This window comes from Trichosurus vulpecula, chromosome 5 (genome assembly GCF_011100635.1).
Source record: "Trichosurus vulpecula isolate mTriVul1 chromosome 5, mTriVul1.pri, whole genome shotgun sequence".
NCBI classification, from domain to species: domain Eukaryota; kingdom Metazoa; phylum Chordata; class Mammalia; order Diprotodontia; family Phalangeridae; genus Trichosurus; species Trichosurus vulpecula.
This window is the reverse complement of record NC_050577.1, coordinates 237,774,294-237,802,096: the sequence shown is the minus strand read 5'-3', so window position 1 is coordinate 237,802,096 and position 27,803 is coordinate 237,774,294. Positions and strand designations below refer to the sequence as shown.

General features: G+C 36.7%; 1 protein-coding gene across 1 annotated transcript in view; it reads left to right on the top strand.

The window, feature by feature from the left end:
• The window catches only part of SYT1 (synaptotagmin 1), a 284,720-nt gene that overhangs the window by 67,433 nt on the left and 189,484 nt on the right, over positions 1–27,803 (top strand). Inside the window, exons 2-5 of the mRNA XM_036760722.1 lie at positions 5,036–5,220; positions 13,533–13,655; positions 20,589–20,756; positions 27,319–27,486. Coding sequence (XP_036616617.1) covers positions 5,036–5,220; positions 13,533–13,655; positions 20,589–20,756; positions 27,319–27,486 — 644 coding nt within the window. The remainder of the gene's footprint in view (positions 1–5,035; positions 5,221–13,532; positions 13,656–20,588; positions 20,757–27,318; positions 27,487–27,803) is intronic.

Sequence of the window (27,803 nt, the reverse complement as noted above, 5' to 3'; positions counted from 1 at the left end):
GAGCAACACATTCTTCAGTAAGGCCTGGGGGAAGGGCGGAAATTGAGGGAGGAAGAGTTATCATATGGAAATCCCAGAATCAAGGAATGTGTAGTATTATTGTACCCCTGTGCAAGTCCATGTTCTTTAAGCAGGAAAAGAATATATGCAAAAGAAAAAAAAAGGAAGGGAGGAAAGAAAGAAGGAAGGAAAAAAGGAAGAGAAAGAGAAAGGAGGAAGTGGGGAAAGGAGGGAGGCCAGACTGAAGTGTGGTCAAGCCTTGAGTTAAAAATCAAACCAAGCCCAAACAGTACCATTCTCCCAAAGAACTATGCTACACGTGGGGTACCCACCCTTAAAGAAATGCCAATCGTACAAGCAGGAACCAACACAAATACTTAGGTGTTTTACATATAGAGAATAAAGAATTTACATACATGTGTATACATATATGCACACACACATAGGTGTGTTATATACATATGTGTATATATTCTATTGTATTTATTCTATTGTACATATATACATTTGTATATATCCATGTATATGCATATGTGTGCACATGCTTATGGATACACATACATGCACATATTCATAAACATACTCTGCCTTCCCCAAAGGAATGTAAGCTCCTTGAGGGCAGAAATTGCTGTAATTTTGTCTTTTCATGGTACATAGTAGCACTTGATACTTTTTGATAGATGGGTTTCCAGTTCTTGGCTACTATGAATATTTTGGTATATCATTGCTCTTTCTACCCTTGGTTACCACAGGCACCTACTAAGTACTTAATAAATGCTTTTTAATTCATGTAAATGGCACAGTAATGAGTTGGAAATTTTGTCTCAAGTCAGTGAGAAGCATTGAAGGGTTGAGGGCAGGAGGATGAAATGATGTGAGCTGTACTTTGGGAAATTTCCATCATCATCAATGTGTAACATGGATTGGAGAAATGAGAGAAGTACGGCAACTGATTGGGAGGATAATCTAGGAGAGAAGTAATGAAGCTCTGAATTAGAGGCAGGACAAATAAGTACTGTAACATCTACATTCACAACTGATTACTCCCCCAAAAGAGCAGCCGTCTAGATATTTTTCTCCTTGAGATATCATGACCCAGTTTCAAAAACAGTTAATTATGCAGGAAATTTTCCTTAAATTGTGAGTATTCTTTAAACAAATCCAATAAAACTCAAAATTCGAAAACAAATTTAGGATTCAACATCATTTTTTTTACAAAAAACTGAGACTTACAAAAGTAAAAAAGACTGCTTCCAATATTGTTTCAAGCCCTTTAATTTCCCTTCAAGAGGCAACCACTGGACTAACTTCCTGGAGCAGTATGATCCTATCTCTCCAGGCCTTTTTAAATAATAATTTTCCTGTGCTTCTACTGTCCATTTTCTTTTATGAACTTGTTAAATTGATTCAATTTTGTCCTGTGTAATTTAAAAGTCTTTTATCTTGTTCTTTAGAAAACTCTTACACAGGTTTGATAGAGGGAATAAATAACATCACACAGAATGGTAGTTCATCATTAATATACTATTGTCCATAACAATATGCTGTCTATTTTGGTCATATATTACAAGGTTGAGGGACAACATGACATAATAACTACAGAGCTGACCTTGAAGCTAGGAAGATCTAATTTTTAGTTCCATATTTCTGAGATATGCTAGCTCTGTGATCCTGGGCAAGTCACTTAACCTCTTAGTGCCATAGGCAATTCTCTATGACTATCAGTAGCAAAAAAAGGGACAAATCTGTTTTGGTAGAGAGATTCTTGGGTGGCTAGGTGGTGATGGATAGAGTGCCAGGTCTGGAGTCAGGAAGACTCTTCTTCCTGAGTTCAAACTGGTCTCAGACACTTACTAGCTATGTGACCCCGGATTAGTCACTTAACCCTGTTTGCCTCAGTTTTCTCATCTGGAATATGAGCTGGAGAAGGAAATGGCGAACCACACCAGTATCTTGGCCAAGAAAACCCCAAATGGGGTCACAAAGAGTCACAACTGAACTGGCTGAACAATAGAGAGATTCTGCTGTACCACTAAAGCCTGATCCTTATTCAGGGATAATTAGATCATCATCAGAAGAACAGATTTTAAAATGTATTACAGTGGTGCTTATTACATGTGCTGTCTACATTTAAACATTTTAAAATAGTGAGGTTTTGATAGAGCTACAAAAGAAACTGGCCATTGGATGTTCATACGATTATGTGAAATATGACTATGACCTGAAGCGATCAATTCAATCAGATAGCATCTATTGATTATTTGGTAGGTTCTAGGTACTGTGTTAAGTTCTAGGGACATAAAGAAAGGCCAAACACACACACACACACACACACACACACACACACACACACACACACAAAACAGTCTTTGCTCTTAAGGAATTCACAGTCTAATGAGAGAGAAAACAGTTATAAAGATGACCCATGGCAAAGTAGGAAGAAAGTGAAGCATTATCAATTCTAGGAGTCCAAAGAATCAAAGCAATGGATTGCATTAAAAAAGAGAGCTAAACTTTTGCATTGACTCATAGGACCATGTGCCAGTCCTATCTCTGCTGCTATCTGTGTGACGTCGGGAAAGTCATTTAATCTTCTTAGGTTTCAGTTTTCTCATCTGCAAATTGAGGAGGCTGGACTAAATGACCTTTGAGATTAGCTTCCATCTCTAGATCTGTGAGTAGCCAAATGGCCTAATGAATAGGGAACCTGAGTTCAAATCCAACCTCAGACACTTACTAGCTGTGAGACGCTGGGCAAGTCATTTAACCTCTGTTTGCTTCAGTTTCCTTATCGATAAAATGGGGATAAAAATAGCACCTACCAGGGGCAACTAGATGGCACAGTGAGTAGAGCACTGGCCCTGGAGTCAGGAGGACCTGAATTCAAATCCAGCCTCATTCACTTGGTACACTTACTAGCTGTATGACCTTGGGCAAGTCACTTAACCCTAATTGCCCTGCCTTCCCCTCTCAAAAAAAATAGCACCTACCTCTCAGTATTGTTGTGAAGATCACAAATTCCCATTTTTAAAGTACTTTACAAATCTCAAAGCACTGTACCAATACCAGTGATGATAATGATGATGGTCTTACGTGCACAAATGAGTAGTCATCCATAGAGTTAGGGACTGAAAGGACCTTCAAGATCGATCCTCCAATCTGATTCTCTCATTATGTAGATGGGGAAAAAAATAAGGCATAGAAAGGAGAATTTGCCCAAAGCCACATAAGTCATAAGATCTGGGATTTGAACCCAGCTTCTTAGATTCTAAATCTATTGCCGTTTCTGCTAAACCACACTGAATTTCAAATACTGAACTCTGCTGCTGTGTGACCTGAGTGACTATGAGTAAGTCACTTAACCCTTTGGGAGCTTAAAATAAAGATACTGAATTAGAGCGCCTTTAACATTCCTCCTTCATCTCTAAATTCTCTTGATTTTCTGAATCCAAGACCTGTACTCTTTCTACTGCACCATTTTCCCTAGGTGACCACTTATGGAATCTCAGAATTGGGAGGAATCTCAGAGACTATCTAGTATAACCTATACGTGACTTGGAATCCTGTCTATAACATTCCTAACTAGTAGTCATACATCTTCCCTTAAAAACTTCCAGAGCTATCCCCCCGTATTTCCTTAGGCAGCCCATTTCCCCTCTAGTAAAGGACAACTTGTTAAGAAGTCTTTCAGGCTTTTTTGATTTTCCACCATGCCTGAAATATTCTCCCTCCTCATCTCTGACTCCTCACTTCCCCAGCTTCCTTTGAGTCCCAACTAAATCCTACCTTCTACAGGAAGCCTAGTTACATGTGGTTCTACTTCTGGTCCTCATAATAACCTTTTCAGGTAGGTATTATTAGATCCATTTTACAGAAGAGGAAGCTGATGCTAAGAGAGATTAAGTGATCCCACTGCTAGTAGATTTATGAGGAAAGATTGGAATTCAGCTCTTTCTGATTCCAAGTCCAGCAGTCTAGCCACTGTGCCACCCAGCTGTCTCAAATAACTTTTTTTAATCATTTTGTTTCAATCTTATTATACTAGAAAATCCCAATTATTACTTCTGATTATTCTTAGTAACTGAAGTTTACATTCTATGTTTACAATTCTAAATGTTCCTGTTACAGATTTTAATATAGATACTCAGCACAACTGTCTTAGGAGATCTATAAGAATGTAAATTACTCGAGGGCAGGGATTAGTTCACTTTTATCCATGTATGTCTAGCACCCAGGACAGTGCTTGGTTACATAATAGGCACTTAAGAAATATTGATTGACTGATATAAAATATTTTATCTATTGAAATATGGGTGAATATAATCAAAATACAGGTGCTTTTTTAATATTCTATTTGATTTGAAAAACAACATGGCATAATGGTTAGCAAGGCGTTAGTTAGGAAGTTAAGAAGGACCTGAGTTCAAGTCTCACTTCCGTGATACATACTGTCTGTGTGACCCTGAGCAAATCATGTAATCTCTTGGTATAACTCTCTAATGTACAGTGATAGAATTCCTTACCAGAAATTCCCTACACCAATTCAATAATAGGTCCTGTACATAAGAGAAGGAGGGAAAGGAATAAAAATTTATGTAGCACCTACTATGTGCCAGGCACCATGTTGATCACTTTACAATCATTTGAACCTCCGAACAACCCTGTGAGGTAGGTGATGTTATCCACATTTTACAGTTGAGGAAACTGAACAGAAAGTCAAATGACTTACCCAGCTTCACACAGCTAGTAACTGTCTGAGGTTGGATTTGAACTCAGGAGTCTTCCTGACTCCAGGCCCAGCGCTCTGTGCACTGTGGCAAAACCTAGTGGCTTACAAACAGACGTGTACATGTGTGTGCTATAATTGTAAAGTTATACAAAATGTAATTATAAAATATATGATACGTATGTAGTTGTTCACGTCTACGGTTATCACTTTAAAAACAGACTAATCACAAACTTTGCAGCTACATGAATTCGAGGCTGCTGCCTCTCTGATTAAATTTGCTCTCTGTGTGCTTTTTTTCTCTTCTAGTGCCACCGTGGGCCTTAATAGCCATAGCTATAGTCGCTGTCCTCTTAATCCTGACCTGCTGCTTTTGTATCTGCAAGAAATGTTTATTCAAGAAGAAGAACAAGAAGAAGGGAAAGGAGAAGGGTGGGAAAAATGCCATAAACATGAAAGATGTAAAAGACTTAGGGAAGACCATGAAGGATCAGGTAATGTGATCATTCCATTGAGTGCCTCTTAATTCATATTTTTAAAGATTGATAGGAGTTGGGGGAGGCTGTGGGGGTTCTTTGGGGAGGTTATATCCACACAGTGGAAAAATAGATTTCATTATTCCCATTTAACTAGTAACTTCCTAGACAACCTTGGTTAAAATATACCAAGAGTTGGCAGCTGGAATTTGAATTCTTTTGTATCTATTAATTAGTTTTTCTTTGTGTAATATTAAAATTTGTAAATAGGATTATAACTAGGGTTGGGTAATCATGACTTTTCCCTCTGGCAGCTGAATTTAGAGGTTATGAAAGTCAGAGGATGCTAACAGTCCTGGCAGCCCCTTCATGGCAAAGAAACGATACAGCTTAACAACTCATTAGCAAGAATAACTGAAATCAGAATATACCAAAGGGCAGATCAGGGAGTGAGTTCTTCAGCTCACTCCCCTCCAGAACTATTAAGCCACCCCCTTTCCCTCACCAGTACCATTCACCTGAGAATATACTCCATCTTGTATGCTCTGGGCATGTTTTGGTTCTTGTCCCAATTGCAAAAATTCCTAGTTGTATCTCTGTTTATAAGTTTCCCAAAGAGTATCATAGAGAAGAAACATGTGAGTACTGAGGGGAAAAGTCTCTGAGTTAACAACTAATCTAAATTCCCTAAACCATGGTCTTTTCTAGACCAGTAACATATTTATTGCTTCAAAAATATTCCAAGAGGGGAGGAAATGAGAGGGGCATAGAATAAAGCTCTGATCCTCTATTCTCTCTTTGAACTAGCTTATATGTAGAAGTCATATGTGGACACATATTTGTTTTCATGGGCAATTTGATCAAGAATGACACAGTAGGAGCAAAATACTCGTTTCAATTTGCTATAACCTTGTGATCTTAGGCATAAGGAACTACCACCCTAACTAGAGCCATCTACAAGAAACAGCCACCTTCCTATGGATGGTAAACCCTCAAGGACACTTTTTTTGTGGTTCATTTTTGATCCCCTTACTTACTTCTCTCCTTCTTTCCCTGGAATAATAGATATTTAACCTGCCTGTCCTCTTCTTGATGCCAGTGCCCATCTATCCCTCCATATACACATATACCCAATTTCTCTCCTTCCATTGTTTTTGTGTAGCAGAACATTGTTTCCCAGGTTCCCTTCCTGTTTCCTCTCTCCCCCGAATTTTCCTAAGGATTTTGACTTTTAGAAATGAGCTGGAAACAGAAGGTTTAAAAACCACAAACCTGAGGAAATTGCAAAGATATAAGAAATACTTAAAAGCTCCATCAAAGATCTAGAGCTGAAAGGAGACTCAGAGGTCATGTAGCCCAACACCCTCATTTTACAGATGAGGAAAATGAGTCTCAGAAAAGCTGTTGCTTATCTAAAGTTACACAAGTAGTTACATAGACAAGACATAAACTCATTTCTTCTGACTCCAAATGTACTATTCTTTCAAATGAATCACAATTACCTTTCCTAATAGTTATTCTTCCTTGGCATATCACCATCAACATGATCTTTTCCTAGCACCAGTGTCCTCATTGTTAAGCCCCTCTGTCATATTCTTTGATCTCCCTGACCCTCCCCCAATTCCCAACCCACCCATCTCTTTCTCCAGAGAGAGAATGGGTCATTGGATCCTCAGAGGAGGAAATGAGATTCACTTATATAATTTAAAGGGACTTTAGAGGTCATGTACTTCAACCCCTTCACTTCACAGAGTAAATAACTCTTACACCAGAAGAGGTGACTAATATGACCTGCTTAAGATTAATGGGTAATAGTAGACCTGGGGTTAGAACTCAGGTCTTCTCAAGATAAATCTAAAGATTTATCTAAAGGTAAAGTATTCTTTATGTTGCATCACACTGCTGCTTATCTTAAGATAAAAATTCCATCCTTGGAGTCTAAACTCTAATATTACCCTATCTATTCCTTTCCACCATCTTGATGGCTCATACAAATTGGAATGACTGAGATATTGTTACTTTTGCTCCACAGCCCTTAATTACAAAAATGTGTGCTTAGATGTAAGCCAAACAGGGAAGAAAATTGATAGCCTTCCTTCTATATTGGTCTCAATAGATTTTTCACTGAAAACTAGCCTAATAAACACACATTTCACTTGCCAGTGAAATACCACATGATTGGCTTTCTACCATTAGAATAAGCCAGTCATCTTGACTTTTGTCCTGCCACTGGCCTTCTATGACTCTGGAGGAGAGAGTAAGGCTGATGACTTTGTGCAACTCCGCCTCACTTTAAATCCAATTCACATACGAGTCAAGATATTACCTGTGATGTCACTGATCCTCTTTGAAAACATAGGGCAAGCAATATTAAGATAAGTAGTGAAAAATCATGTGTTGAATTAGAAGGGGGGAGTTTGAGTCCTAGATAGTGGATGAAAATTAAAACCAAGCTTCTGTCTTTATTTTATTTGGGATTATTAGATTCTATAACAACTGCTAGATAAATTCAATCAATAAGTTTTGCCTAAATGACTATAAAGAACCAGTATGAATATTGGGTTTGGGTTTGGGTTTGATTTTGATAGGGGAATTAATTTAATGCCATCTTAGCCTTGGCCAAAGCCTAACGGAGCATCCATTTATACACCGTTTATCCCACATTTAGTTAATCATTTCAGGGTAGGATATTTTCAAAGAACTTCTAATTCACATAAAATCTACTGTTTAAAAAAGATACCTCTCAGTCAACTTTTTGCTATTTAAAATTTTTTCTAAAGTTTCAAATATATGGTATCCCAGAAAGTAAAGTAGGGTTCCTGATTTTATTTCCTATCAGCTGATATCCTAATATATGCCACCTTCAAAGAATCTCTCCTGTACTGCTATTAATTAAATTCTCAAGTTTTCAAATATGCTTATTTCATTTTCCGAGAGCAGTTTGCACATGTTATTAACATTTCCAGGTCATTCGCTTAGTGGCCAAGAAAGCCCTTGGCCTAGACCTCTTCTCACCCCCTTTAAAAAGAAAATTCTTCTTTTGGAGATACAGAAAGAGAGTTGCTTTCAGATGAAATCTATTAAAATGTAACTAACCAATTACCCGATTGCTCTTGGCACCTCTTCCCCGGCCCCCCCCCCCCATTCCCCTTTGTCATGCTATTATTTAAATGCCTGTATATACTTCCAAAAGATTTGTGTGCATAAGGGGTTAAATTTACTGACAATTTTTAATCATGGCACCAGAGCCCAAATTCATGCATTCAGCTAAGCTTCAGGTCCACTTCTGCTGAGGGACTTTGTTTCAGGTAATGTGATGGAAGAAAATGACATTTTAAATCATGTCTTACTTTATTTCAATACCTTCTGTTGCAAACAGTACCTAGCATAGAGTTTTTAAAATATTCTTATAAGATTAAACTTGAAATAATCCTTTACATGGATATGGACTGAAATATGTTTAGATTAATTTTTAACTATCACTAGAGGGACATTTATATTGAAAATATGATGATATTGGATCCACACTGACTACAACATTCAAATGTGATCACTTCTTTGTGTCCTGGAAATTGCAATTAATCATGCTGAATGATATGAAATGATACAACTCAAACATTTCTTCCTAGGACAAGTGATGCATACTTTTGATAGTGATCTCTGTGGAATTTGTTCTGTATTCTGTAAAGCTGTTCCTAATAGTATATGAAGTGGTGTTTATTACCTTTATTATGACCTGGACAAATGACTGTGATCTCAGTGCAAACAATCCTGGAAGTACCAATCCGTGATCTCATACTTCTGGAGGAGAATGGAATTAGCAATGATCATTGATTCTATTTATCCATTTATTGTCATCTGAGGAAGATTAAACAAAACAGTGAAATCTTAGAAAAGTAACTACCTTTGTTTCAAGCAATTTAGACCCTCAGATATTCAGAATGATGTTTGTGATCATTTTAAACAGGTATCTGATGGCATTGAATTTTAACTAGAACTCATTTATAATTTATAGCCAATTGAATGTATAGTATGAAAGACAGTTTAGTAAATGAAAATAGGCCCTATTAAAAATCATTTTCTATCTGCAGGGGCTTGCAATACTTTTGACAAACAAAAGTGACTAATAACAGATTCTTTATGCATTTTGTGGGGAGGATGACAGTGGAAGACTGGATAAAATGTGCAGTCTTTGAGAAGGCATTATATAACACCTATTATCAGTACAGTAATTTTTAAAAGAACCTGAAAAAACGAACTAGAAATTACTCTTAAACCTTGGTGGGTTGAGCAGTGGGGGACATATTTGAAAGGCATTTTGGAGAGATGGAGAGAGATCGGCTTGTAGGACCAGGAAGACCTAGGTTCAAGTGTTGTCTCTGATACCTTCTGGCTTTGTCACCCTGGGCAAATCACTGTAACTCCCACTGATCTAGCCACCCTCTAAGATGATAAATTGCAGAAAAGGTGACAGCCTGCATTGGATTTGGATCCAGGAGGTCCATACTACTGATGAAATCAGAGGTCCCATTGCTATGCTTTTTTAAACATGGAATATGTTAATGTGTTCATAGTTACACATGATTCTAACAATGATAAAGCATTCCATGTGGCCTTCATACTTCTGAAATGGACCAAAAAGGAGAGTCATTTAGATTGACTTCAGTTCTCCGAGTTTATTAAAGGCATCATCAATCCTAGTAAAATCTCTGAGTTCTTCCATTGTCAATGCCTTTCTTTTGAATAACTCAAGGAAATGGAATTTTCAAAGTTCAAGGATACACATGTATTCTGTGAAATTCCACCCCTCTCCTGTACCCTCTAAAGAATTCCAGTATGATCCGGTAAGGGAACAAGACCCCTGTGGGTCATAGACCTGTGCAGCTCCCAACATACATTTTACAGGTAAATTTCTGGTCTCCAAAGTTTAAGGACCCTAAAAATACCAATCTAAGTACCAAAATTATATCAATGGGAAAAAGTCATTTCTCCATGGTTTTTCTCCTGATGTTTGTGTGTGGATGTTTTAATTTTTTATTTTTTCCTTCTATGTCCTCCTTATCTGTGTTATGTCTCATGACTGTTCTGGATTTTCACCTGCGGTAGGTTTATTTTGCTCTTTAGACACACCTAGTCCAAAGCTCTTATATATTTAGTTCCTTGGCAGCTGGGCTCCTCAGCTGAGATTTTTAAAATGGAGTTCTGGCACATATCAAAAGGCTGAACTAAATTGATTTTTCCTCCCCAAGATAAAGGGTTCTCATTTTCTTTATTACTAACGTATCTATTTGAGAAGTACTAGAAGCTCAAGTTGAAAACTGGCATGCACAAACAGGAAATATATTTGGTTGCATTTCCTTTTGTTAATCATGCCTCATCAGATCTGAGTCCAAAGAATGACATTCGAGAGGCGGCTTTGGTTGGGGTTAGAGAGCTAGCCTTGAGGCCATGAAGACATGGGTTCAAATCTCAGCTCTCACACATATTGGCTGTGTGACCCTGGACAAGTCACTTAACCTCTCATTGCCCCTGGCAATGAGATATAGAGTGAGTATTAATGCTCCATTGATAGAGGGAATTTTTTACCTGGTGCTCCTGGTGCTGATGAAATAATAGGTTCAGTTTTAAAAAAAAACCCTCAATACCAATAAGTATGAACAAATGTTCTCTCTTAAGGTGATAAGATGACTGGTATGAGAATCATGTTGCAGGCATTCAACAAATGTACTCTGAACACTGCATTTTAAAGAGATATCTCTCCATCACAAATTTTTCTGCAGCAGTTTATCAAAGTCTCAACTAGATCTACAAGCTTTCTCTCCTGCATTTTTTTTCCATGACAGAAAAAAAATTGCCACTCTAGAGATGCCATAATAGCTGCTGATTTAATGGGTCTGAATTTAATGTATTGGTACAGAAAATTTCTTGCTTAAACGCAGCCTTTGGGAAAGGAGTAGACTTAATCACTTCAATGATGAACTGTGGCTCTGAAAAATTATCAAAAAAAATTTAGCCCTATTTCATGCATCATAATTACAGAGATGGTTCTGTACTTTTTATTGGGTCACAAGCCACTTAGGGAGAAGGAGATTTAATATCTCAAGCCTTTTGAATTGCAATGGGCTGAAACATGATATATAAATTGTCAGTTGTTAGAGAGGGATTTTTAAAAATTATTTTAATCCATCAAAAAGTGTGTGTGTGTTTTAATTATATGGTGGGAGAAAAATGTACAGATTGCTTTTTAGCAGGGAACAGGTATTGGACAGCTTGCTATTATAAAAACGGAAATCTTTCAGGGAGGTAATTTCCCTCCCTACAGTTTTCTAAGCACATCAAGCATGGCAAGTGTGATAGCCATCTGTAAGGTAAAGTCTTTAAGAAGTCTACTCAGTTCCTGCTACATGATATCCTCTGACAAGACCCTAGGTCATTCCTTAGCATAGGGTTAGTACCTCTTCCCATTCGTGACCCCAGAAGTTAAGACTTCAAGGGAGATATCAAAATAACAGAGATGCTTTTTTGCCTTTGGCTATTTTAGGCAAGTAAATCCCAGATATTAAAATTCTAGACATGTCCATCAGTCAACATTTCAATGGTGGAAGAAAAAGACTGAATATACATTAGACTCTCAAATAGGATGCTGGGAAGCTAAGAAAAATTTAAAAATGATTTTACTGTGAAATCAGCACTGGCTATTCTCAGTAGTAACTGAGAAAATAGAATTCTGTCTACTCTCCATAATAGCTTCTGAGAGTTTTTGAGAAGGAAGCTAAGGGGTGAGTCTCCAGCTCTATTTCAACATTGTCTCTGTGACTGATTCACAAGTCCTTATATACTGTGACCTAGGATTTAAAGCCTCGGGTCAAAATGGCAGCTAAGCATTTGAAAGATTTCCTTCTCTATGTACTTACCTATGAGGGAAGGGGGATTATTTCACCTCTTCCTTTCCATCTCCCAAAACTTTTACCCATAGCTTTCGGGAGATTCCAGAAAATTCTGAAGTATATCACGAACAGTCCCCCAAACAAGAAAATAACAAGAATATTAATCTCTGTTGGAAAGATGACATTCGTTAATGAGAAACACGAAAAAGTAACAATAAGTATTTTGCCAATTGTCTCTAAGGGAAAGGGTGGTATGGGAGAAAAAAGCACTGGTTTTGAAGTCAGAGGACCTGGATTCTTATCCTACCACTGTCTCTTACTACCTCTGTGGCCTTTGGGAAGTCACTTCATCTCTATGGCTCTGTTTCTTCTTCTGTAAAATAAAGGGATTGGACTAGAATGATCTCTAAGTTCTCTTCCAGCTCTAGAGCTATGATTCTCTGCATTCTTTTTATGCTGATTAGGAAAATTGGTTAATTTGAATGCTCATCTTATCACTTTCTTGACGTATTTTGATAAGACCAAGAAAAGCACCTAAAATAAGTTTACAAGAAGAAAACTGCCTGATAGTATCATGTTTTATGATGCTTTTAAGTATCAAAGAATCTTCAATAGTACAGTATTGAATTAACTTTCTTAGAGCAGTGCCAAGTAGCTTCATTCATGCATTTTGACATAAAATTTTACTGATGGTACAGTCATTCCAAATGTAGCCAAACTAACAAGAGTACTTCTCACATTTCTGAAATGAACAGACCCTTGAATCAATTTAATTCAACCAAGCTTTTGATGGAGCTGTTAGGAAAGCAACATGGAAGTGGTTTTCCCGGGACTTGCATTTGCCGATGGCATGGTACTGCCTCCTTTTCCATTCCCATTGCAGATATGTGTGTGAAACTCCCAGAATCATAATTTTCTGACAAATCAACACATATGACACTGCCCTTGCACAGAGAATAATATTGTAGAAATCTATGACTTCCCTATTGTAGAAATGCCTTCGCTGCATGCAGAATGACATTTGACGGTTTTTTTTTTTTCATTTCTTTAAGTGGAATGGGGATGTGACTTGATCTAGCTAATAGCATGTTTATCCACATTTGCCTCTATAAGAAGCGATTGGATTAGAGTGGACTTTTTAGTGTCAAGCTGACATTTTCTTTGTATTTCAGCCTTTGCAACAGTTGGAAATTATTTGCTTGGGATATTCTAAGGGCTTCAGTTGCTTCCTTCTTGCTTGCTGGTTAATAAGAAACAAAATTTGTGCACAGATGGAATTTAAAAAAAGATCTGTAAGCCGCCTATAGGAATGCGTGTCAAACCAACTGAGACTCCAGGCAGCTTTGCACTGCTTTTAATGGCTTGGGGGTAAAACATCGGGCATCATCACCTTACCTGTGTCTTGCTGAAAAGTGAATTGATTTCCCATTTCCCTTCTTGTAGGCCCTCAAGGATGATGATGCTGAAACTGGCTTGACTGATGGGGAAGAAAAAGAAGAACCCAAAGAAGAAGAAAAACTAGGGAAACTCCAGTACTCATTGGATTACGACTTCCAGAACAATCAGGTTTGAGGAAAAAATAAAACAATTTCCAATTCTGTCCCATTTTCTACATAAAAGTTGATACTTAGGGTGTTTAGGACAGATTATTATAATAATAGCTAGCATTGAGAAAGGGTTTTGAAGAGGCAAATGGATGCCATATTTGGAGTTAGGAAAGCTTCAGTTCAAATCCTCAAACATTTGCAAGCTTTGTAGACCTAGACAACTTACTTAACTTTGGGCTGCCTCAGTTTTCTCTTGTGTAAAATTGGGGTGATTGTAGAGCTTACCTCTAAGAGTTGTTTTGAAGATCAAATGAGGTCAGAGAGAGAGAGGGAGAGAGCACTAGAGAGAAAGAAGGGGGGAGAGAGAGAGAGAGAGAGAGAGAGAGAGAGAGAGAGAGAGAGCCAGAGAGCACTAGAGAGAGAGTGCTTTGTAAACCTTAAAGCACTTTATAAATGCTACATATTATTATTTGATCCGTGTTTCAATTGTAGTAACATGGGAAATGCAAATAACAAAACCGCCCAATAAATAACTTTCAATTACAGTTGGTAACAGATTTTTCCGATTTGACTCCTAGCAATTTACAACCATAGTTTTCAGCCTATTATAACCATATCTGACTTCGACACCAAACAACTTACATCAACCAACCTCCTTCCTGGTGGCCCCTAGGCTTAGTCTTGCCTCAAAGACTCTCAACTCCAGAGGAGGGTTCCTCTTGACCCCAACACAACTGCATTACAGGGATCCTTAGAGAGGACTGTTGGCTCAAGGTCACTGGCATTCCCATAGGAAAGGCATAAACAGCATTACTTGGGAGGTGAATAGATAAATATACTCGAGTGAGGAAAACTGACCTTTGACTGTGAAATAGCAACTGATTTCTCTTTTTTTGTTTGGCTGATGAATTGGGTCCAGTGGGAATCTCCAAAGTTTCAATAGTGTTTTGAGAAAGGTGATGACTTTGAAGGTCAATATTCATTTGGGTTGTCTGTGTAGGAAAATATGAACTGTACTATTTTACAGTCACAATTTGCACTTGATCTTTTTAAATAGCCTATAAAGGTGAGGTTGAGTATTCCAAGTATAGATAAAGCATGAGAGAGGAGACTAAACAGTGAAGTAGAAAGGATAATCATTGAATCGAAGGACCTGCATTCAGATCTCACTTTGACACTTACTACTTTGCTGTAATCTCGGTCAAGTCGCCCCACTTTGTAGCCCTGAGTTTCCTCATCTCTAAAATAAGTACTTTGGGGGCAGCTAGGTGGTGCAGTGAGTAGAGCACTGGCCCTGGGGTCAGGAGGACCTGAGTTCAAATCCAGCCTCAGATACTTGACATGCTTCCTAGCCATGTGACCTTGGGCAAGTCACTTAACCCTAATTGCCCTACCTTCCCCCCTCCAAAAAAACCCACAAAAAAGAGTACTTTGGACTAAATGACCTAAAGATCCCTTCCAGTTCTAAATATATGAATCTGACCACTCACCATTCAGGCCAAAGCTTTGAGATTCTTTACAAGGCTTACATTACAAACAACACGGAGAATGACCAAAATCAGGAAAATTCAATATAAGTAAGGGTTCTCAAAGCAGTTATACATTGAATATCATCAGGGCACAAGGTAAAGATACTGCTTCTGGGGAGAAGTCCATCCAAGAAAGCAGAAAGACCCACAACTTGGTTTTTATTGCATATGCATACATATGTATCTATAGATATAGATATAGATATATATGTAGGAATTTATATAGTGCTTACTATGTGCCAGTCACTATGCTAAGCACTTTACAATTACTCTTTTTTGATCCTCATAGCTACCCCATGAGATAAGTACTGCAATGTCTCCATTTTTTATAGGTGAGGATACTGAGGCAAACAGGGCTTAAGTGACTTGCCCAGATCACATAGCTGTTAAGTGTCTGTCACTGCAATTGAACTCAGGTCTTCCGCTCTGACCACTATGCCACCTAGTTGCCCCAGAGAAATTTATAAGAAAAATAGGAAAGTGAAACATAATTTCCTGGATGAATTTCCAATCCAAATCAAGTGTCTCTTCAGCTCCCTAAATATCTCCCTCTCAGAAGCCTTTGTGAATTCTATAACCCTGATAAAAGTATTTTTTTTTGCTTTCTGACTTATTGCAATAAAAATAAGAAAGGAACTTCATCAAAAAGATTTTGATGTTCTATCAAATTAAACGAATATCAGATGAGCTCTTGGTATAATGAAAAGAGCCACTGGCTTTGGAAACAGAGGACTTGGATTCAAGTCCAGTCTCTGAAACTAACCATTGCCATGACAACGTCCAGGGTCTCCTCACCTGTAAAAGGTTGGAGTTGGACTAGATGCCTCTGGGGTCCCTTCCAGCTCTAGACCTATGAATCTATGAGGCAATATGCAAGGCCTAACATTAGGTGCTATGAGACAGACAATGATGAGGAAAACATGGTCCATTGCAGATATCAATGAGAAATCAATAAACATTTATTAAGCACCTACTATATGACAGACACCATATTGCATGCTGGGATGTATACAGAGATACGAGGCAAGTTGAAAAATAAGTAGAGGTAGAATATTAAAAAAGAATGTGATAGAATATGATAATTACCAAGATAAGAGATTTGGGGTTTTTTTAAGTACTATAGGAGTTCTGAGGGACAATTCGTATGAAGTCTAGTAGAGTAGGAGTTCATCACCAAAATGGTCAACCCTAGGGAAGTTCATAAAATGAGCAAAAATACAAAAATGGCTCCCTGCCCTATGTATTCCCATTTTGCTTCCACAGCGTCAGAATGGTAAACAAGGTGCAAGGGGTGCTAAAAAAATCACCCAGTGCTTAGACTATCTACAAACATGGATGGAATTGTTGGCATTTTTACTGTAAAATCTCTCAGTCCACTGAAGTTGAGATACTAGTGGAGGAACTACACCATGGTTCTGGGCCGTCTCCATCAGAGTCTGAGGGGAGATGGTTACCAAGATGGTAATGGTGGTGTTTTGACTTATCTGGCACTTACTGCCCCCTGCCATCCCCTCAGGGTGGGTGCCTTGTTGCTTCATCTAAACTGGCTTGCCTGCTATAATTATGGCAGTTGATTGGGCTAGAAGCAGGACCAGGGATCAGGTATATGACACAACCGTTAAGGTCCTCAAAGATCTTATAGAGGGAAATATTCTAAAGGAATAGAAAAGCTAGCAGATTATACTGATAAAAAAGGACAACAACAAAACAGTTACTGAGAAGATATAAGCAACTACTCTATGATTTCTATAATACATATTGAGGATCATTGATGAAAAGATTAGATAAGATCACAGTAGCATAGGTTTAGAGATATAATGAGCCTCAGAAGAGACTAAAAGAAGACAAAAGATACTTCTCTGAATTTTATTTCTGGCTCCTGAGAGATGAAGATTCTTGCCAAAGGAGCAGACTTAGCAAGGCTTTTGCCAAACTTATAATAAATGCTATCACCTTTTCTAAAAAGAGCATAAGACTGTTTCAACTGAATGCATCAGCTAAATCTGAAGCTGAGCAAGATGGATACTATAGCTTCCTGTCGAGTAGCAACCCCAGGTGATCAAAGAAATAGCTTAAAAATGGAGCATCAAGGAATTAGCTCAGCAGATGCTGAGCTAAACTCATGCAATTGAGACACCATGCCTAGTGAGGTACAGCACAGCATGGTTCATCTCAGCTTAGCAAAAGAAGCATGTATTCAGTACACAAGCTATGCCTATCAAGAAACTTTCAGAGACAGAAAAAGGATTGTGTACCCTGGGACTTTAAGTGTGTGCCCACTCTGCCCAGGGGACACTTCATGGGAGTATTAGTAAAAGTGTGATTCATAATATTAAGTAAATATTACGTGTTTGATGTGCATTTTACTTTTGTTTCTTTTTTCTTTGTTTTGGCAAGGCAATCAGGGTTAAGTGACTTGCCCAGGGTCACACAACTAGTGATTTCCAGTGTCTGAGGCCAAATTTGAACTCAGGTCTTCCTGACTCCAGAGCCAGTGCCCTATCCACTGTGCTGCCTAGCTGTCCTTTGATATGCATTTTTCAGTAAATGTTTTGATTAATGTTGACTGAGTATTCGTAGTTGACTTACTAATGGGAAATATACCAGTGGCGGTTCATGAGCTAGAAGGAATAGTCATCCACAGGGATTACACCTAGAACTCTGAGAGCATTATTATAGCCACTGACCATCATCTGGGTAAACCTCCCCCTTACAGTGTGAAATCAGGTTGAGGGGAAATGAGCTGTAGAGAGAGAAATAGTGAGGACTGTAGTAAAGGTATCAAGAATATTACCAGCTGTATTGTGGGTTGCCTTGAGACCATCACTTCACTAGAAAAATCAAAATTTATAAGAAACCAATTTGATTATAATTTTGTGTATTCTAGCAGAAATAAAAATTACTATTTCACATTAATTATTCACAGTTTGGTTACTTTTTCTAGATGGATTTGTATTAGGTTACATATAGGTAGCATTTTAAAGAGCTTTATTCATAAGAGAATAAAGTTTTCAGATTTTCCATGTTCCCACTCTGATGAGAGCACATTTCCTGATGTGATAGATAGATAGATAGATAGATAGATAGATAGATAGATAGATAGATAGATGGGTAGATTGAGTGATTATAGGAGGAGAGAGAGAAGAGAGGGAAGGAGGGAGGGAAAGGGGAGAGAGAGAGAAAGAGAGAGAATGAGAATCAAAATAGAGACTTGATTTGAGATTCTACCTGATTAAATGTTTGGTATTATACACAAGGTTTTCTGCAATTCAATTTGTTAATTGACTGATTGATATTCAGTAGGGAGAAAAGAATCTAAAAAACATTTTAAAAAACCCCAAGGATGCATTCTAATAATAAAAAATGCACATCCTTGCTTAGCATAAATAGTAGGCCCCATTAGTATGCCATTGGGGAGCTCACTTAATATTTCACCAAGATGAAAAGAAGGCAATATTCCTTTCTTAGACAGGAGTCTGAGAAAGAAGCAAATGTGTAACTTTACATTTTCAAACTAGAATTTTCCAAAAGCTTTATAACTAGAAATGATCAGTGCTTCCTTTACAACAATGTTGTGCATTTGATTTCTCAGAAGTGAAAAATGGGTTTGATTCATGAAGCAAATGACTTCTTGACTGTGCAAATTGTTAGGTAAATAGTGGATACAAAATGCTGCATAACAGTATGCCAAGAGGTGGATTTTTTATTGTTTTCCTGGTTTTCCTTTTTAACAATCTCGAGTCAGCTTGTATGTATTGTTTGGTTATCTTCCAGCATCTCCTTTCCTATCTAAATCTTTATGCCCTTGTAAGTAAAATAGTATGCTGATGCTGCAAAAGGCAATGAAAGCAATAAACCAGAAAATCCATTACCATTGAATGCATCAGGCTGGGATATAAGTTGAGTCATGCTGATCACATCACACTTAGGAGCAGAGTGGTTCAGTTGTGTACAGAATGGGTTGGTCCGAGTTTTTATTGTTTAAGAAGTGAATTGCTTTTTTACTCAATTACCTAAAACTCTGGATCCACTTTTTACTCTTGAATGAGTAAAGCTCTGTGGTAGACCCAGACCCTATAGCTTTACCAGAGATTAAATTAACAGAGATGGGAGATGCCTCCATAGTCTTCCTCAGAATCTCTGGTGGTAAGATGACAGTGGCCTAGCTATGACTGGGTTTTAGCTCTCTCTTCCCATGCAAGGACAGTGACCACCAGAAAACAAAAAGGAAGACATCCATCAGTGGAGAAACAGACTTGAAGATGAGCACAGAGATTATGTGTATATTTGGTTAAAAACAGGATCTTTGTCATTTTAACATTAGAAAACACATCAGTATTCATTTTGTTATACAAAGCTAAAATTACAGCATCAGGGTATGATGTGTGAGTGTTAGAACAGGAAGAAATTTTAGAAATTGTCTCCAGGGTTTCTTAACCCGACTGTGAACTTTTTTTAATATTTTGATGACTGCATTCCAATATAATTGGTTTTCTTAGTAATCTCATAAATTTTATTTTATATCCTTCCAAAAAAAGTATTCTGAGAAGGTGTCCATAGGCTTCACCAGATTGTGAAAGGGGTCATAGCACACACACACACACACAAAGGTCAAGAACTGTCTGATCTAGTCCAACCTTCTCCTTTTACAGATGAGGAAGAAAGCACCTCAGATGAGTGATATGACTAGTCCAACTCCCATAGCTAATATATGATGCACCTGAGATTCAAGTCCACATCTTGTGATTCCTTTCACACAACCATGTTTCCTCTGATTTAGTTTTCACCCATCAAAAAGATAATATTAATTAGGCTATAACTAAAATGAATCATTGCCAGATATTTGTACCAAAGTGAAGGTCAAGTGTGAAGGAGAATGGATGATCTAATTTTCTCATCCAAAAAGCTCCCTATTTTCTAAGAAATTTATATTTAACTGGTTGAAGGGGGATGCTTTAGAATAGAAACTGCTTGGTTATAATTATAGATGTATGATTGTTTAACAATGTATTTCCATCTACAAATCATGCCCTTCAAAGAAAAATAATGCACAAGAGCTTTTAGCAACTGGAAAGTTATTTGATTGCAACCCTTTTGCAAATATGAATTCCATATTTAACTGTAATCAGCAGCCCTTTAAAAGCCTCTTTTGTGCTTAAAACCAGGCTTCCTAGAGCCAGCATCTGCCATAATTGGTTTTCTGAAGCCTATAGCATCCCTTCATTTGCCTTCTGTGATTCAAGTTCCTGCAGGGATGGAAGTTTATTAAAAAGGGAGCAACAAGCAAAAAATTAAAAAGTGAAAGGCAGAGAAATGCTAGAAAATGGTGCATGTGTAAATAAATCAATGCCCCCCCCCCAAAAAGAAGCATAGCTTTTTAATGATTTTATCTGATGTTTGTGTTTTTTCCTCTTTCCTCTTAGCTCATGGTAGGGATCATCCAAGCAGCCGAGCTTCCTGCCTTAGATATGGGTGGTACATCAGATCCCTACGTGAAAGTGTTCCTGCTGCCTGATAAAAAGAAGAAATTTGAGACAAAAGTCCACAGAAAGACTCTTAATCCTGTCTTCAATGAGCAGTTTACTTTCAAGGTATTTCTTTAAATAATGTCATCATTTTCTTTACTTACTTATGTATTCTAACAGTTCATCTAACTTCACAAAATTTCTAATACACAATTTACGACCCAAGGTCCCCATAGAGCTTTGTTTTTCATATAAAAATCTTTGTAAGTCTTTGTTTTGATAGAGTCATTTAAATGTTTGTATATGGGGGGTGGGGTTCCCTGTAAGGGTCAGATACCCAATTATTTTAATATGAATATCATGTATCTTAAAATAATACGTTTATAATAATTTACCAAAAAAAATTCTGACTCAAATCATAGGATACATATAATATTTAGTTTATTTCTGCACTGTAAGTGGAATAAACACACAACATGTTCTTTGGAAGTCCTGTATGTGTGCAGGGTGTTGCTGAATAATCTAAAATCATATAGCTTAACTTACTATCAAGAATCATCCTAATAGTTTGACTTTTCTGGAATCTAATGTCTTCCTGTTACTTTTCGTCTTTCCTTTGGTGTGTTCCATCTTAGCATGACAGTTTCCCTTCACAAAAAGAACAAGAGGAAATTTGGAGCTCTATAATAACTCAGAAAGAGTTATTATCTCCCTGAAGGCCTACCAGGGGTAGGCCACAGGTTGCCCACCCCTGCAGGCCATTACTGCATACATAAGTTTTGTGGATTTTAGCTTGAAGCCAGCCATTCATAAAATTATCCCCTTGGAGTATGTCTTTAGTGAACTATTATATGTGAGAATGTTTTTTAAAACCCATGACTGAAAGCAATAAATTTCTGAGAAATGAAATGTCTGTGTACTGAAAAGCCCCTCTCTCTATCAATTTAGTTCATATCCCTCACTTAGCATAGTCAGCAGGAAGCAAACATTTTAGTAGATGATAAATGGGGGTAGGTGGCAGTACCCCAAACCTCACTTCTGGTCTTGTTTCAAAATGTTCTTTTCAGTTCAAAAGTTTATAAAGCAGACTCCTGATTATTAGTCAATTAAAGAGATTCATATCTGCCTTTATTTAGCAATTCCTCTAGATCCATATATGTAGTAATTGAGAGAATTAAATGGAAATGTTTCTTTTATACAAACCCAGTCATACTATTAAAATCCCACAAAACCAGAAATAGAGAGGAAAATTACAAATTAATTAATTAGTTAACATTAAATTAATAATAAATATAACATTAATAAATAATAAATATAAAATTAATGATAACATAAAGTAATAATAAAATAAATTAACAAATTTAATTAATAAATAAAAATAAATTAAATACTGATACTTTCTGAATATCTCATCATAGTATCAAAAACATTCTAGTTGCACCCTTTTATTCCTGAGAGAACATAATGATAATAATAATGTGTATATGTACATATACATATACATACATATACACATGTAATAGATAGATTGGTTGTTCTATTGTTAACTCATGTCAGATTCTTCATGACCCCACAGACCATAGCACCCCAACACTGTCCATGGTATTTTCTTGGCATAGATACAAGAGTGGTTTGCCATTTCTTTCATGTATGTGTGTATACAGCGTATACATATGTTATATGTACATATCATATATGCAGTACATATATACATGTGTATATACAGTGTATACTTATGTGCATGTATATCATATACACATATACATATGTGTGCGCATATATACTTACAATTCTCTGAAGTTTGCAAAGCACTTTAACATAGATTATTTCATTTGATCTTCACTATAACCTTGTGAAGCAGTGTTATTAGTGTCCCCAGTTTACATATGAGGGAGCTGAGGCTGAGTGCCCAATATGACAATCCACTTCCAGTTGCCTTTGCCCTGGCTCTTTCCCATGGCTGGTATTACGCCCTTCTCATTTCAAAATCTTAGAATCCCTAGTTTGTACCACTGCTTCCTACATGAATTCTTTCCTAGTCCCTTCAGTGGCTAGTGTCTTCCCCCAAAAATCACCATATGGCCATTTTGTTTCAAGTAAATAAATGGATGGATGAATGAATGAATGAATGAATGAATGAATGAATGAAGTTAGTATGTTTTGTCTGGCCAACCATGATGCTATCTCCACTTATTTTCATGTCTTATCCTATAACATGATAAGATTGGTCATCTGTGATAATCATTTTAAGGTGCAGTTCAAGAGACACAGAATAGTAAATGCCCACACTGAAAATTTAACAATCGGCTCTTGAGAGCCAGTTCGAGCTGGATCCAGCAGACCTTTAAATACTATAGCAACCTGAAACATTCTCTTCATAAACTTTAGAAGGATATTTGCATTTTGAACCCGAAGCATATTTTTCATCTGGTATCTATGGAGCCAGAAGAGTAATCAGAAACAATTAATTAGGATGTTGTCCTTTTTGATAGTGGAAACAAAGGGAGCCAAACAAATGGCTAGTTATTCTAGCTAGGAGTAGAATGATGGGGGCAGTTGTCACCAATGACCACCAATCCTAGCAATTTGACCAGATCAGGCTCACGCTTCCTCCCACAATCCACAGATAAACACAGGTTATGAGCTCCTTGAAAGCAGGGACTGTCTTTTGCCTTTCTTCATATCCTCAGCTCTTAGGATGGTGCCTGGCATTTAATGTGAATGTATATTGACAGATTTCATACCATCTTGGGGAGGGGGAGAAAATTTGGAACTCAGAATTATATTATGTTATGTTATGTTATGTTATGTTATGTTATGTTATGTTATGTTATGTTATGTTATGTTGTATTGTATCATATTATATCACATTATATCATGTCATGTCCTGTGATGCCACATCATGCCATATCATATTATTTATTTTTATATAAATTTATAACCATATAACATATTATAAATACATAATATTCAACATTGTAGCCACTTAATAAATGCTTATTAACTTGACAGGCTAGTAGTAAGACATCCCAGGGGTCCCCACTTTCATAGGTACACAAGGCAAGGACAGATCATCCTCATGACAACTAGTTCTTAAGTCTGAATTTGGGAAGGGAATCCCAGGTATTGGAGGCACAGAGTTCCCCTGAGTAAAGAGTCTCATTTGTTTCCTGACTGTGGAATCATTCATAGTCTGCATTCATACTCACATAATAACCTTTCCAATACAAATGAGAAATAAGGAGAGAAGGAGGTCAGATTGCCAGAATCAGAGGAATTATCAAGGCTGATAAACATCAATCTAGCTAACTCTATTTCTTTTTTCTTTTACTGGGAGGTAGGATGTAAGGAATAAGGAATGGGCAGCATCTAATAGGAATACAGTCCCAGCTGTACCCGTATGCTTGATTGCTCGCCTCCCGCCATGCTCCTGTGCCCTCACTCCCTCTCAGCTTCTTTGCTATGACAGGAAGGTTCCCTTGACTGTAGCTATGTGGTGTGAATAAAGCTCTCTCCAAATTTGTTCACCTCTTTCTGGCCACCTTTTTTCTTTTTTTAAGAAATTTCCTGTCATTAGCTTTCAAGAATTTAAGCTGCTAGTAATTAGAGATGATCAATTGTACTCTGTTGCCATGGATTCAGAATATTCAACTACCAAGAAAATCATTGCATTTTAAGTATAATTCATCTGTCATCTTGTAGACTTATTTTCAAGTTTTTTTTTATTAGTGAGGGCCAACTACATAATAAATTAACCCACCCCAGCCATATATTTATTTTATTAGCAACCTTCTCAAGGCAATTCTTTAAGTAAAAAGGAAGGGCCCAGATGGTGAAAATTTCAGGGCTTGTGACAAAACAATAGGAAAACTATTATTTGGGGTCAGGTAAAGGCTTTGTGCTGCCTTGCATATTACCTCATATAAGTAATCACCTAATCCATGTATATGTAAGATCAGCCCTACTCTACACAGTGCCCCAAAACCTGATTGATTTAGTTCAATTCAGTTTTATTTTTAACACTCAACCCAATGTAAAATGTAAATAAGAGGAGAATGTTAAGAGTAACTTGTTGATTATCTAAATTTTGTACTTTTCAGTCCTTTTTTGGTATTGTATAAAAAGGGCAAAAGAGATAAATTCAGAAAAATTAAACCATTAGGTTTGCCAAAAGTTAATATGGCATATGTATGTATACCATATTAATATATGTTATATATATATATATATACACACAGTATGGCATAATGAATAGGGAGCTGACCTTGAAGACAGGAAGAGCTAGATTCAAATCCTGCCCCTGGCCTATATGGCCCATGTGACCCTGGGCAAGAAAACTCTCTAAGGCTTGAAGTTACACAGCAGGTGCCAACTGCATTAATGGAGGGAGTTTCCTCTGCTTGGAGTTCATAAAAACCATTAAAATCATAGATTCAGTTTTTATTCCCTCATATATAGATTAACACTTTAAAGGTGATGCGTTAAGATTGCTTATGAAATTTTTAAAAGTGATTATTAACATCCTAACATAAAATGTTTAATCCCAGAACTTCAGATTCAGCTAAATAAAGGTCGATTGGGGGTTGGAGGGTAGAGTATGGGGCAGAAGGAGGTAAGAAGAGACAGGGGAATGTTAATGGAGGAAAGGTTGGCAGCTACTGTACTAAATCTTTTTAAATGGGAGAAACAAATGACTAGCCAATCCTGAATCTATATTAACATGCCTTCCCTGCTTAATCACTCATAGGAAAATGGGAGGAAAAAAGTGGGAAATTTTTCAAGGTTATAAAACAGGTATGAACATTAAAAAGCAGAAAAATAGGAACTTAAAACCTGATTTAAGGTTAAAATATTCTTAATTTTTTAATGCATTATCCTCTTAATTGGAAAGATGTTAATGTAGGTAAGTTGTAAGCTCCTCTGTTGGATTGTAAGCTTCTTGAGGACAGAGACTGACAATCTTTTGCCTCTTTTTGTATCTCCTATTCTTAGTACAGTGTCTGACACATAGTAGGTATTTAACAGATGTTTATTATTGATTGATTGCTTCTTGCATGCCTTCAAGAAATTCACAGTCTAATGGGGGAGAAAAAATTCAAATAACTATTATGTTATGTTTATCATAGCATATTATATTATATTATATTAATTATATTATATCACATTACATCATGTCATGTCATGCCACATCATGCCACATTGTATTATTTATTTATTTGTTTTTATATAAATTTATAACTATATAATATAACTACATAATATTCAAGCAACTATTACATTACACAGGATAAATTTAAGATAATCTACAGAGGGAAGGCATTGGTATTAAGGGGGATCAGGAAAAGTTTCTAGCGATTAAAGTATGTAATGAAAATTTGAAGTTCAAAGTAATAGCTTCCTTACAAAACAAGCAATACCAAATAGATTTTCAAAATTTTCAAGATTTTAAGGAATTGAAGCACTTGTTTGGTAATATAGAAAAATATCCCACCTCTTATTTCTCTTGATATATAAATAATTCAGGAATGTTAACTGGACCAAAAGATTATCATTTTTACCATAAATATGGTAGAAAGTATATTAAAATCAACTGAGCCTTCAACAAAAGTCTGAATAATTTCTTAATTAACCATTTCTAGCCAGCTACTCAAGTAGAACTTACCTGATATACATTGCTTTTCCTGAATTCTTAAAAATGTCACTAGTAAGTATCCCAACCCAGTACATTTAACCTGGGAACATTTGAACAGTTGCGGGATTTAATAGGATTTAGCATTCTCCTACCATACATTTTTAAGCATGTCACACCTGAGAATTATCATATAATAATAATAATAATATTGTAAATAATAATTTTTTAGTTAAAAGCTTACTAATGAGTAAATGATTTAAAGAGAATAAGACAACTTGGGAGGTACATTTAAATCATCCAATTGCCTTGAGCCCGATTTATTAATTCAATTTAGTTCAGTTATTTTCAAGTGTCCATTGAGTACTGACACCATAATAGGTGCTAAGGATTCAAAAAACAAACAAAAATAAATATTCTTTCATTAGGGAAAAGGGAGGTAGTTATAATAATCTAAAAGAAGAAGAGTGAATACAAAGTTATTTCAGGAGGGAGAAAATAATAATGACTATTGGGATGAAGTGAGGCTACTAGGCTATCGCATTCCAATTGTTTAAAAGAATTCATGGACCTTTCAAAATGTGTAAGCTGCTTCTATGAATAAGTAATTCATTTTAAGGACCTGACTCATTTTAGCAAGAAATCTTTACTATAAGAAAACTAATTCTAAGAGTAGGCTATGCAATTGACCTGCTTTATGTGTTTTTTTTGAAGAGATGCATGCATATACTCAGTTTTGATAGCATGGCTATGCAGGAATTATTGTTCTTATTAAGATTGTTACAAGCTACTGAATCTCTGAAGCAAAGAGATAAATGAGTGTTGTAGCCTCATTTTCCCCTGAATAATTCAAGTCTCAGAAAGTAAAGTCAAGTGAGTCAATTAAAAAAAAAAGAAAAGAAAACACCACCACCATAATTTTCTTGCAGCACTGCTTATTAAAAGCTTGGCTATTAAAAGCTAAGTACTGTAAACTAATTTGCATTATAGCAAGTTCTCTATTTTCTGAGCCAGACATTTCATCTCTCTATTTTGTTTGGTGTTTTTTTTTTAACATAGGTGCCCTACTCGGAATTAGGAGGGAAAACTCTGGTGATGGCAGTCTATGATTTTGACCGTTTCTCCAAGCATGATATCATTGGGGAGTTTAAAGTAGCCATGAATACAGTGGACTTTGGCCATGTGACTGAAGAATGGAGGGATCTGCAAAGTGCTGAGAAAGAAGAGGTAAGAAAACCATTGCAGTTTTAGTGTTTTATGCTAATCTTTCTTATTGTCCTCTAGACTTATTAATTAATTGCATAAAGATGTTCTTGACCAAGGTTATGCAAGGTTCTTAAGGTATTGATCAAATTCATTCAAAACAGAGTCCTAGAATTTGGTAGTCTCCTAAAAAGCATATAGGCTTTGCAGGTGCTACATAAAAGAAAGTTAAGAGATTGATGCATAGCATGTATAAACAATTCCCACATTCACTTTCATTTGACACAAAAATACTCTTATGAATATGTCCCAAAAGGGCTACAAAAATCCCTTGTCCTCAA